The sequence below is a fragment of the Dysidea avara genome, chromosome 3 (assembly GCF_963678975.1).
Source record: "Dysidea avara chromosome 3, odDysAvar1.4, whole genome shotgun sequence".
Taxonomy (NCBI): Eukaryota; Metazoa; Porifera; class Demospongiae; order Dictyoceratida; family Dysideidae; genus Dysidea; species Dysidea avara.
Window position 1 is genome coordinate 26,088,337 of NC_089274.1, and position 13,299 is coordinate 26,101,635.

Below are 13,299 nucleotides of genomic sequence, written 5' to 3' on the forward strand. Positions count from 1 at the left end.
TGACAAGGTGACCCCTTCGGGGTATTAAATATTTGATATTTCCTTAATATACGTATATGCATCACAAGTTCATATATGTACATGGATTAGTGTCTTAGTTTATGTACACTGGTGTAACTGGGGGAGATTTCTGGCAGGCTCTGATCGGCATAGTCATCTGGTGTATCAAAGTCTAGAATGAAGTCCTCTGATCCTGCTGAATGGATTCCCATTCTTGCTGCTCGTAGCTTGCGCAGGTCTTGCGTGAATTGGTGCTCCCTGCGTAGTTGTGTGTACTGTTTTTCTAATACTTTCTTTTGTCGCTGAAGATCCTGTGTCATTTGTATGAGTTGCTGCAGTTCTTGACGCAGTGCATGGTTCTCAAATTGTACACGTTGTGTACACTTATCCAAACTAGTGACAGCCTCCTACACAGGAAACAACAAAGATTGTATATCATGGAATTAAGGTACATGTCTCCACTATCACATAATGTGCACCAACTACTACACACATATAAAACACACAGGTTGCACAGTAATGGATAGGCCATGTCAACTGTTTCACAGGCCACCTTTCTCATAGACAGAAATTTTCATAAGTGGTAAAATACCATTAGCACAAGCTTTGTATTCTCCCAATGTAGTTGAAATTTCTTACCTGTAAATATCTTATCAAAACCAGTATGGCTGCAAACAAGTTGCCGTTTTGTCAAAACCATGCCGCCTTATTTGTATTTCACTACGTTTGTCCTGATTAATATTTTTTATTTATATGCCGACCTTATACTCTCAAGATTTTCTGGCAGGCAGTGACAATATCAAGTAAGAAATGTTTGTAGCTTGCAATAAATGATCACTTTTCTAAACAATTTGAAGTTAAAGGGGAATCAAATAATCTGTGACAGTTTTTCTACATATATGCCTTGTATTATCTATATGGCTTTCTCACACAGTATATCTCAGAACATGGTCTAGGGCTGGGATTACAAAGTATGACCTGGAAATGTACAGCAGCTATCTTCATACAAGTCAACCATAAACTTCCTTTGCGACTAGACTAGGTGGTCAACATAACAGCAGCCTCAATCTGGTACAGAATCTGCACAATGAGTGTTGGTAGGGGGCCAGGGGCTCTGGTATCACTCCCAAGCAGTGGCGGATCTAGGAATTTTCAGAGGGGATTTCAGGTTCAGGAAGTTTTAATCACTTGGCTATAGTCCAGCTGGGGTTGTTAACTCAGTCTTATAGCTCAGTGGTCTACAGCTACATAGATGTATAGTGAATTATAAAAATCGCTCCAAAACATTGCTTCATAGTAGATCCAGGCCTTCGCAGAAAGTTTTAAAGCAAAACAGCACTAAAATGACAATTACTTTTAGAGGAGCGTAATACGCTTCAACGCCATAATGCCATTTTTAGTGATTTCAAAGGCAAATTATGAAGCTTGGCCAGTAGAAATCCCAATGTGATACACTATGTATAACCGTTGGTGATTTTGTCACTCACATGAATTGTAAATAAACTAGGGGCGTGCACACTTTTTCAGAGGGGGTTTCAGCTGAAACCATTGCAACCCCCCTGTATCCGCCACTGCCAAGTTGTTTATCAATAGAATTTGGTGTGTTAACAATGGGATCTGGTACAGTCAAATCTCTCTAATCTGACACTTGTATAATCCAGAATTCTCAATCCAGAATTCTCGTCATGCACCAACAGTTTCATATTGAAACACAACCTCTATTACGTGAGATCTCTGTACTCTGCAATCCAACACACAATTTATATTGTTTTCAATATACAGTTAAAGAGCTACTAACGTACACCATTGATCATCGGATTAGAGAGTTTCTCTGTCCAGCACCAGTGGTCAACACTGAGAAGTTTGCAGGGAAGTACTACATGTGTGCTTACAACATTGCATGCATGTCACGTACACACACAACGCACACCCCTCCCCCCTCACACACACACGTACCATATAGAGAAAAAATTTGGCAATTTGCTACAAATTTGCCAAAAGTTTAATCTGTCAATTACTTGTAGCACCTCAGATTAGCATCTTAATAGCTAAACATTGAGCTTGAATTCGCCAAAGTTTATTTCACCAAATGCAATTTAGCTTGTTATTTGCCAAAGTTTAGCCACGCCAAAGTTTCCCTCTATATGGTAAATTAGGGATCATGAAGGTTTGTGCTTTTCTGGCCAAAAATATCACCAACCAGCCTCACAATACCTTCATAGCACCTTGGTGGATAGGTATAACCAAGCCCAAAAGTGCCTTCAGTGTGACCTGAAACACTTCCAATAGGTTGTGACAAAATTTCAAAAAAAAAAATTTTTTTGTGGAATTTTCTACTTACTGCCACTCAATAACTGCTAAGACTATGGGCTTGACTTTTTCACGTACTATTTGACCAGCCCAACAAGTGCCTTTGGCATACTGCAGCACATTTCATGGACTTACCTGTGTCCTCCTTTGTGTCCCATCATTTGTCACTGCTGACAGCACAAGGTGTCAATTTGTGGTAGTGGCGCATGATGGCTTTCCTACGATTGTAACAAGAATCATTCAAGTTTTCCCGCTGTGACTGGATTGATTGCAGAATTCCTTCTCATAGTGTTTCTTCATTTGTACTGTAATGGCTATTTCAATAATTGATATTTGGGGCATGTGTTCAGACAAAAACAATAAGCCCGACACCATTCTTTCTTCTAACACAGTATGTGTGGGTCCGCTAGTATATCTTCAGGTGTAGGCAACCTCCCATGTTTCACTACTTTAATTTCTTTGATCCCTAATCGAATTTAAAATTCCTTATACTCGTTGAACCATGATACCGAAATATCAAATATATAGTAGTGGTAAATAGTAAAATAGAAGGAATTAGGATGTTGTGGCTTCAAAATATTCTGCATGTTTACAGTAGTAGAGGTAGCTAATTATAAGCGCAAACGTTTTTTGCCTTGCCTCTTGCTAATTACTTCTCCCATTAATCATTTGTATCTATATTTATCAATACTGAGGTATTAAAGGTCTTTGGCAATAGCACAGAACTCTGCTACACACATTACATACACACAATATACCACAACAAACCATAGAAACTGAATGCTATAATAGAATGCCATACATGTGATGAGATCAGGTGTGTATGATGTGTGCAGTATGTGTCTGTAAAGTTTCAATCAATGGCAATAAACGTATTAATTGCCAATTAATAAAGGCTTAATGCATAAAGGGAACATAATGGAAATATGGCGAAAACAGATTGACAGGTGGTACCCATCTGAAACACTACAATAAAATACAGATTAGATGATCTGCTTGAAACAATAGCATGATTTATTGCCACAGCTTAATAAAGCTCCAACAGATCTGTTTATTACCATGACCTGTTTATGACCATGACCTGAGCTGTAATCCCTTACTTCAGTATGGTGATTACTAATATGTGATGTGGTGTGTGTAGCGCATGCATGTAGACTACACAAACACTCAACCAGTTTCAGAAATAAGGGTCAGGCATTACTTAGCCATCCATGGAAGTAGAGACATTTTAGGAGATAATACAATGGATTATTAAAATACAAAAATTGTTGAGAAATGTTACGATCAATCCACAAAATGGCTAATAGGTAACTGACACATGCAAAGCAAGCCTCCAGCAGCCGTGTACAACACACAGCTGTGCCACCCAGTGAACCACCACTGGAATGTCTGTGCACTACTCAGGTATTTGAGTCTTATGCAGGTAAATCTTTCTGGGACAGAAATAGTAACTCACTGGAGGACTGTCCAGGTATCATGGAGAGAGGCCGCAGAACCCGAAGTTCCACAACGACCCCCAACACCACTAAGCAAGACACGGACAGTTGGTCCAATTACATAATGATGTTACAGCTGGGTGGGCTACTTCCCCAGTTGACACCAGGCTACTAGATCCCCATTATACAGCTAGGTAGACTGAAACAATGGTGCTTAAGGAAACAACAACACTAACTTGGCATAACTGGGCATCACATCCTGAAACCTTTGATTACCAGGCCAATGCTCTAGCCACTTAGCTATGCTGCCTCACACACACACACACACACACACACACACACACACACACACACACACACACACACACACACACACACACACACACACACACACACACACACACACACACACACACACACACACACACACACACACACACACACACACACACACACACCCTGCTGGCATCAGAGGCCATGGACTGCACTTTAGTAGTGGACGACTCCTCAAATGCTCGTTTCTCCTTAAGGAACTGTGTCTTCAATGACCTCAGCTTGTCTTCATGTTTAAACCTCATGTCTTCCAATTTCCTCTCCAGCTTGGCAATCTCAGTTTCCTGCTCATGTTGGAGTGCCTACAAGTTACAGTGAAAACGACCACATCAGAAGGGACCCCTTGAAATGTGTCCACAGACAGCACAAACAAAATGGACACCTGTTCACTAAAGTGTAACTGTACACCCCTGAAATCAGAACACTTCTGAGATTTGTAAATAGATGTATTGCAAAGTAGTTACCTAGTTGGAGGGTACCCAGAATAACACATTCTATTGCAAGTGTACACAAATGGTTGTAAACTACAAGGAGAGGAGGACGGGGGATGTATATCATGGGAGCTAACATGTGAAAGGTGCATGGGTTATCAGTAATACAACGTACAGTTGGCAAATCACCACAGATTAAATCACCTCCACTTTGTGCACTGTGTTGTAGTGCTCTGTGATATATCAGTAATACCGCTTATCGTGATAAATTATCATAACCAATTATCATACCGTGACAGCCTTTGATAACCAATATATTGAAATACTGGAATATCGATGAATACCAGTATAGGATTGCTTTAACCCAGCCTTTGGTGTTTAATTATCCAATTTGTTGATGGTTTTGCAGACACGCCCTAAACAAAAATTTGAGGTTGTCACAATACAGCACATGCCTACTTGTACTGAACTATATATTTTTGGTTTTTGGGATGCATACTGCTTCATACTAGGTCCAAGAAATGGTGCAATAGTTACAACAACAAGCTAACTATATATCGATATACCGCGATACTTTCCTGTTACTAATACCATGTATTCAAATTTCAATACCGCCGAGCTCTACTGTGTTGTTCTGGCAGATGTAGGGCCGAGCCAACAGCAGCAAAATATGTACATGTTTACTCAGAAAAGAAGAGTATGTATGTATGTATGTATGTATTCAAAAGTGTTCGGTAAAATCAAGGACCCATAAGATCATGCAAGACATTTGTTGTCAATCAGAAGTGATGGATAAAACACATACACTGTCTGATAAAGATGTGTACAAATGTCCCCATACAATCCATGTACAATGGTGCTGACAGTCAAAACACACTATCAGATAGACCCCAAAATAATAAGAAATTCATTAATAAAGTGTAGATAAACCAACATGGAGCCATCCACACATCTATGCATTCCTAGCTTTCAACACTGTGGATACAGTCAAGATGAAACTTAGCTGAATTCACAATAATAATTGGCATTTGGGCTGATTTCCAGTAGTGGGGATTTCTAAATAGACAGTTAGTTAGCATCACCATATAAAGTAATCACTAGCCTTGTAGGTTCCACAATGTACTTTACACAATGATATATGCGACATCTAACTGTTCAGTGTTCACCAATACCACAAACAAAAGCCCACTGATAAACTTTTTTTTTCTTTTTCATAAAATTAAAACAAACTCTGAGCAATTAGTAAAAGTGAACATCACTCAAGTGTTACCATAAATGGAAATACTGGGTACCTGTGGTTGGCAAGGAAATGGGTACAACTGGGCAACAACAGAAGCCAAACAGGAACACCACAAAGCCATTGTATATATTGTACACAATGGGATACCACAGCCCAGACAAGCTTACTTTGTAATGCTCAAGATCTTTTAATTCCTTGTTGACTTTTGCAAGTTCTGTTTCTTTCTCTAATATCATGCTGCGTAGATCTGTAATAGAAGATACCCCACCATGGTGACAGTGTAATATTGATGCCGGAACTCTAGTCAGAATGCAGTACTCAACCAAAGTAAATGCTCATATATGTTTAAACAAACAAACAAACAAACACACACACACACATGTTTAGCCATGCGTCCTGAAATGTGTACACACACACATACACGAACAACATGACATACACGATTTCCGGTCCTCAAATTCTTTCATCAGTTCATCTTTTTCTTTCTGCAGCTGCTGCAGATCATCAAGGTTCTTATCACTCAGTGACACAATCAGTGACTGTCTCTTCTGTGACTTCTTGGACATGTAAGACATGTACTCTTCCTGTATAACACCCACATCAACCAAAACAACTTCACTTGGTAACCCACATTTTCTAGTTGAGTTTTTTCAGCCTCAGTATGAAGCCATTCATTCTCAGTGCGGCTTTACTAATGTTAAGGAAAACTACACTTGGTAGGGTACACCACAACACTTCATAATAGACGCATTGTCACAGCACTGGTTGTTGTGGCTCTTTACCAATTGTTTTTGTACACTTTTGATTGTGGAAGCCATTCAAAATTATAACATCATGCCCTTTGATAAAAAAATTTATTTCAGGACTCCCTCAGCTTCCAGCCAGTACCTTTACAATCTTCGTACACTGAGGGGAGGCTATATAGGATGTAACCTGTTATCGGTGACCTTTGAATGGCTAAACTCATATCTATCGTGTCCATACCCCTGCACTTGGGATATATTATCTATGCATGAAACCTTGGTGTCTGGCAGGATGAATGAGCTACTGGATACCTAGAAAATACCATGTTTTTAGGAAGGATACAGTTCTTCGACTTGTTTCTTTAACGTTTCAAGTTCTTCGTCTAAACTATGTAACCTACAGTGTTACCATGGGAATTACGTGATGCGCGTTATAAGGAATATTCTGTCTTACTCTTGTCGTAAAGAAGATTCTTTAGCAGACAAAGCTGGCATAATGAATGGACCTGTCTTTTCTTTAGCTTGGTCCACTTCCCCTCCTTTTTCGGTGCTCTTTTTCTTGCCTCCTTTTTTCTTCGGCATAGTATCCGACACCCGGAAATGACACTATAGTATACGGAATTAAATGCAATGGCTGGAGTCTCGGCTGGTGTAGAGCGAGGTTCAGAACGAGGCATGGAAATCATCCCTAACAATCTTTTGTACTGTGTAAGGATATTTAGAGCAATGTGTGTTTAACTAATCAGTATCTGTTAGCAAGAAACGAAACAATAGCTTAAACGAGATTGGCGGTGATCTAGTACAATAGCTATTAAGTACGGAGATTTCAAGGTATTAGTTAGTAGCCAGGACAACTTTGTCAAATTAAAATTCTGAGGTGCAATGTACGGCATATTTCGAGCACATACTGAATGCTGATCGATAGCTATAATCTATGTTATAGCTAATTCCTATCTCTGACCATGTTTCTTGCATGTCAGTGTGGCCATGCTGCTTTGTGAGGCAATATACTTTCTCTTCCAGAATGGATGTTTGTAGCTGTGAATATTAATGTGAAATAGTTAGCTTAATTGACCTCAATGCGTGGAACTGAATATTAACATATGGTGGACTTCACTGGGTGATCATAGGCATCTGTTGTGCCTACAAATTAGATTATGTCATTTCCATATGCACATGGTGGGCTTGGAGGTACAGTTGGTTGTAAATCTTCTGGCACAAAATTATTTCACTAGTGCTGTGGGCTGCAATATGTTGCAACCTCTTCAGCTCAATCAGGCTGTTGACAGTGCTGTACACTTATAAAACAATCGTTTTGTTGTAACTATGATATAACTGTGTGGCTGCAAGTATTATATAACTAAATACTTTGTGTACAAGGATCACTTGAAGGGTGGCAAAGCTAAGATTAGGACTTATCAAATCTTGACTAATATTTAATTATGAATCCAGATTCAATATGTACTGAAATTCTTTAGGATCTCGACTAATGGAGCTATGATGGCCCTTTATAAGTGTGTATAATAACTTAACTACTCTGTATCTAAATTGTGCAGAGGAGAAGAACCATTGTATATTTTTCTTCTGCTTTGTCAGGCCTGATTTAAGTCATATTAGAGTACCTTAGAATGTGTGTTTGCGTGGGTACTCCCTGTAGCTATGAGTTCATCAAATCTAAAGAACTCGTGTTTTCAAGGAATTATCTAGTACAGTAACCATGATAAAATCACCAGTGACTGTGACGTAAAATTTCTGAGGGTGTTATCTGCCACTGCTTAATAGCAAGAGTTAACTCTTGTTAAACTTTTGTTCCAAAGGTGGAATATACTGTAATAACCTGTGAACTTTTAGCTTGAGAGATCACCATCATGATTGAAACCTATTGCTGATCCATAAAACAGAGACCCTAAAAATTTGCAGTTGAAACTGAAAAGTAGAGATTACTACATAGATCGTAGTTACATCAACTTTACTGTGACTTATTGAGTCATAACAGTCTGTTTAGCTAAGGAGCAATCAAGAAACAAGCAGTCCAATGTGTAGCTAATGGGATAAGAATACACCATCCTGAACTATATAAAGGACTGATTTACAAGTATTCTTTTAGCAGTGGATGGTCACCAAAAGTTTTCATTTAGCTATAGTTGCTCTCACATTATATCTAGTGTGAGGTATGTATTATGTAGCACTTGGAGAAATACAACTTGGTTTATAATTTGACTCAATAATCACTAATGTATATATCACAGACCCACTGTTTGATATGGATTATAATGCTTGCAAACATAAAATGCATAGAGGTCTTCAGAAAACTGTGATAACATGTACTCTTATGAAACATTACATTATGTGAATACCCATAGTTTTATAGAAACTGAATGTACAATATGGACCATTGTGACATACTGGATGTTCTGTTAGCATCTCAAAAACCACCGGTGAAAATTGGCACTTTATATCCATATTGTCTGTGAAGTCTTGTGCTTAATTACAGCTTGTTAGACGAAGCACATAATTGACCTAAGAAAACCCTTTCTCCTTTTTCATTACATTGCTCTGACTGTTGGTTTGTAATATATATACAGTTTCAAGGAACACATTGTTACATGAATCTATTTACATGTACCCAAATCTTATCCTTGTCAATTGGAATACCTACAAGTTGGCTACATTTTAAATTATTATCAGTCTGTGCTGAAATGACTTCCTAATAATTGAAATGCTAAGATACAAAAGATTTGCACATGGTGAACCAAAAATTGGTGATGAGTACATGTGACCCAGTCTGGGAACACTGGTCTTATCGCCTACTTAAAAGTATTGAGAAATGCCAGTTTTAATTATTTAGTGTGTTGTAGCTTGCCAATGGTTGATACTATGTATACCAAATTTTCAAACGTTTTATACCAATTCCTTACCAGAGCTCCAATAAGGCCCCACATCACATGTATGGATCACCACTGGGCTTGGGAAAAGCAGCCAGCAACAGACCGCTCAAGTCTAGCTGTGAAATTAGATAGTTTATTCATGTAGCTCTGGGTTCTTTGTGAAAAATCGAATCTGCTGACATGGACGATAAGACCAGTTTTTCCAGATTCAGTCACATAATTATACAGTTGACATTATTTGTGTAGTACAGATAGTGAAAGTATACATTTTTACAAAAAATTATTATGAAACAAATTCTCAGTAGTGTACAAAATTACAAAACTATACCAGCTGTTCTTGTTTAGTATGTAATTATCATGTAGTAGTAATGTAGTATCAATGTGAGAATCCTCGATGAAGCGATGAAATGTTTGCATACTAATCTGTGCATTATAACATGTTTAAATTTGCTAATAGTATGTTAATATGTTCTGCTTATTATATGTTCTGCTTGTAACAGAGTCCAGAAAAATATATAGTGAAGTTTCCCAGTGGAAAATTACCAACCAAACACTCTCAGTACACAATCGATTATCAGTTTTCAGATGGATCAGTACGAACTGATATTTTTGTAGAAATTTTATCTCCCAATGTTTTATTGGTATATCATCCTGGTAAGTAATACATGTTCTTGGTTATCATATTGTTATGCTGTATATTTTATACAATAGCCTTGCAGAAGCCATGTAAGTTCATAGCAACACTTCATCCTGCTGGAAACAAGACAGTTGTACTAGCTACATATTCCCTACGTGCAGTGTCACCGATGGAGTATGTGTATAAGAAAATGTTCTGTTCATCATCTCATAGTCACAGTGAGTCAATGCATAGTAATAATATGTGTTTTATAGGAATAATGATGCGGTGCTAGTAGTGTGCATGTATATTTCACATGAAAAAATGGTTTGTATTTTGTTAGTAAAAATTATATAAAGTTGACATAATTTTCATATGTACTGAATCATGTTATTAGTACCTTCTTGTATTTTGTAGATTCATCATTCGCTGTAGACCCGAAGGTTTCACAAGCATTCTTTGCTGCACTACTAGCTTACTACAGTAACATAGAAACAAAGGAGAATGACTCTGATAGTGTCAATGTTGATGTAATGTTTTACAACTTACTTCATTCCTTTCAAACTTTATGTGGTGATGAGCGACGGTGGAACATTGCTGCTATTACTGCAGGTAAATGATTTCCACAAGTAGCTTGCTTATAATCAGTCATTAATACAAGTCCAAGGAGAACTTGAAAAGAATAATATTATGTAAAATTCCTCCTCATCTTCCTTTCACATATGAAAGCAAGCTGTGCTGTGTGTGTTGTACCTTATCACAGAATTTTTTATCTATTGGCATAAAGAGGCCTAGGGTATAAAAAGTAAGTAAGAAAATGTTGTGAATGTTTCTTCCTACAAATATTATGTAACATCCATGATTTGACCACATCAGTAAGAATTTCTATGAGGTGCCTTCACCTCAACCATTACTAACCTAAGTGTAAATAATTGACTTATCATTAAAGACTACAACTGTATGTTTATTTCTGTGTTCTGTTGTTGTGCACCACCAAACTAGAACATGTCACATATGCTGCATACAATATCAGAAGTGTGTAAGTGGCCCAAAAGAAATGGTCATGTATGCTTTGACAGTTACAGATATGGTATTGAGATTGTGGTAAATCTGAAATGGTTTTTAATGTGATATTTATTGGCATTAACAAGACTTCATAATATTTATATTGTGAAGCCTTAGCACAAAGCAACTTGATGGTAAATAAGCAGGTAATGGGGAAAAGAAAGTATTCTTGTGGTGTGGTACATAGAAGGTATCTGGTATGCTTCAGCCACAATTAAAACTTGTCATAAAATATTAAGAGCAATGTTTTTTTTGTGCCAAAAGTTTACAAGTTTTATGAAAATAATGCTACTATAGTGTTTTAAAAATGAATGTCTCTATACTTTTACCCAGAGAAAATTTGTAAGGTACCAACATCATCCATTTTAGAGCCATGTATGGGCACAATTTACATTGCTAAACAAAGGATTAAGCCACATGTACCAACTTATCAAGAATTGCAATGGACCTTTAAAAATGAAGCTCACCCACCACAGTGATTTGCCACTTCACAAGTGTCATTGAAGGATCAGCTATGTATCCTTTGCAGTACTATTGTGAAGAAAGTTCATCCTCAGATCACCACTTGCCTACATACGTACCACCATCACACTGTAATCATTGTTATTATTATCTACTTTACCAGTTAGGTACTGGAGGGTGCATACAGAAGGCAGAGCCTGTTCGAGGTGTTTTACCCATAGCCTAGGAGCCAAAGCGAAAATCTTTGAGCTAAATATCCTAAAGTGAAACGGGATAAATACCTAGAAGGGCTGAAAAAAAGCCAACCCCATCATGATCGATACACAGAAAAATCTGTGTATAGCCAGTTTTGATGTAGTTTTTCAAATCATACCAGCTTGAAATACAATAAGAACTTTTTCAGTTCCAAGTCAGCGGGAGTTGGTTTGTGCATGTATGTTAGTCTAGTAGTGAAGAATGCTTGAGAATGCTCTTGAAATGGAACGTATGTAGCTAATTCAACAGTAATCTCACTACTTTTTACTACTTCATTTATTTTTTAGTTGCATTAGATTGTTGACTTTTCTTGCTATAATGTATGTTGCACACACACAGCTGTGACTGCTTTTTAGAGTCTCTTAATCTCCCTGATTGTCTCGAGTAAATTACACAATATATTAAGAGGTGTGGTCTGCTATGTCTAGTTTTCAGCAAAACCACAACTTATTGCAGCTAGATCATTAAGTGGTATAGTCATGGCATATTCTGATTGAAAAGAATGGAGCAGCATGTTCTGATCATTTAGGGGGTGTGGTTGGTCCATGCAAATGTTTTATAAAAGCTACTATGCATATCTGTTCAACTTACAATTGCTAAAGTGCTTCGAATGGTTTTATGCTTCTAAATGTGCTCCTAATGTCAATGCAGCAAAATTAACATATCAGTATGGTTTCCTTACATGAAGAAGATGACCATTTAAGATAAAGAGGAAAGGTAAATCGCACAAGGCAGACACTTGTTGGAACCCGAAAAGGCACATGCCACCAGTGAGTATTGTTATTGTGGCTTGAAATGGTGGTTGTGTGTTGCTTCGTTTGGTCTCTAGCCTTGCAACTGTGGTCAGGTGGGCAGGCAGGTAAGTAGGCAGACTGGCTGGCAGGCAGACCAAATTCGGGTTTTGGAGATTTCACTATCCGGTTGTCTGTGAGGGGCGTCTGGATTCAGTGGAATGGAATGGTGGACTGGAATGGACTGTAATGGAATGGTGGAATGGAACGGTACTTTGGTAATTTCAATTGGTGATCACCTCTTTATAAAGACCACCTTCTAACAAAGACCACCTCTTTATAAAGACTGTTTTACTTTAATGTTTAAATTGATGCTATCTTGTTGTTTTAGAGTGTACCCCATAGAATGGTCTTATTGATCAGTTGTGTGCCACATGCCTAGAAAAATCAGAGTGATATCTGATTTGTAACACAGCAATATACCCCATGCAAAAACAGTTTGGCTGTACAAAAGTGACATTCTCATCCAACTAAAAGTAACTGATAACTAAAGGAGGTAATATTTGGGTGAGGCCAAGAAATACTGGCAAATAACTCACTATAATTTATAAAAATTTGGTCCTTTATCATTGACTCGTACAGTCTTGCTGCATTCCTAGTTAAGTCCCTGTAACTCTAATTGGCTAGTAATTTAGCCACCCTCTACAATGCCAGACTATTGAGAAAGGTACCAATTTACTAGCCTATTAGATTTACAGGGAATTAATTGGGAATAGTCAGACTGCACAA

The 13,299-nt window shown here is 37.8% G+C and overlaps 2 protein-coding genes across 2 annotated transcripts in view; one reads left to right on the forward strand and one right to left on the reverse strand.

The window, feature by feature from the left end:
- LOC136250531 (coiled-coil domain-containing protein 166-like) lies at positions 1–7,114 on the reverse strand. The gene is made up of 7 exons (XM_066042749.1): positions 6,948–7,114; positions 6,837–6,890; positions 6,382–6,436; positions 6,190–6,334; positions 5,918–5,997; positions 4,205–4,381; positions 1–407 (listed from the first exon to the last, which is right to left on the reverse strand). The coding sequence occupies exons 1-7, from the start codon at positions 7,073–7,075 to the stop codon at positions 87–89; spliced, it is 960 nt and encodes a 319-aa protein (XP_065898821.1). The 5' UTR covers positions 7,076–7,114; the 3' UTR covers positions 1–86.
- The window catches only part of LOC136250499 (uncharacterized), a 13,333-nt gene continuing 7,121 nt past the window's right edge, over positions 7,088–13,299 (forward strand). The window contains exons 1-4 of the mRNA XM_066042711.1: positions 7,088–7,201; positions 9,882–10,035; positions 10,093–10,236; positions 10,415–10,609. Coding sequence (XP_065898783.1) covers positions 7,124–7,201; positions 9,882–10,035; positions 10,093–10,236; positions 10,415–10,609 — 571 coding nt within the window. The 5' untranslated portion in view covers positions 7,088–7,123. The remainder of the gene's footprint in view (positions 7,202–9,881; positions 10,036–10,092; positions 10,237–10,414; positions 10,610–13,299) is intronic.

Coding starts and splice junctions, on each gene's coding strand:
- LOC136250531 (XM_066042749.1), bottom strand. CDS start 7,075: ATGCCGAAGAAAAAAGGAGGCAAGAAAAAGAGCACCGAAAAAGGAGGG. Junction 5,998..6,189: donor ATTTGAGGACCGGAAATCGT/GTATGTCATGTT, acceptor CTTCTATTACAG/ATCTACGCAGCATGATATTA. Junction 4,382..5,917: donor AAGATCTTGAGCATTACAAA/GTAAGCTTGTCT, acceptor TGTAACTTGTAG/GCACTCCAACATGAGCAGGA.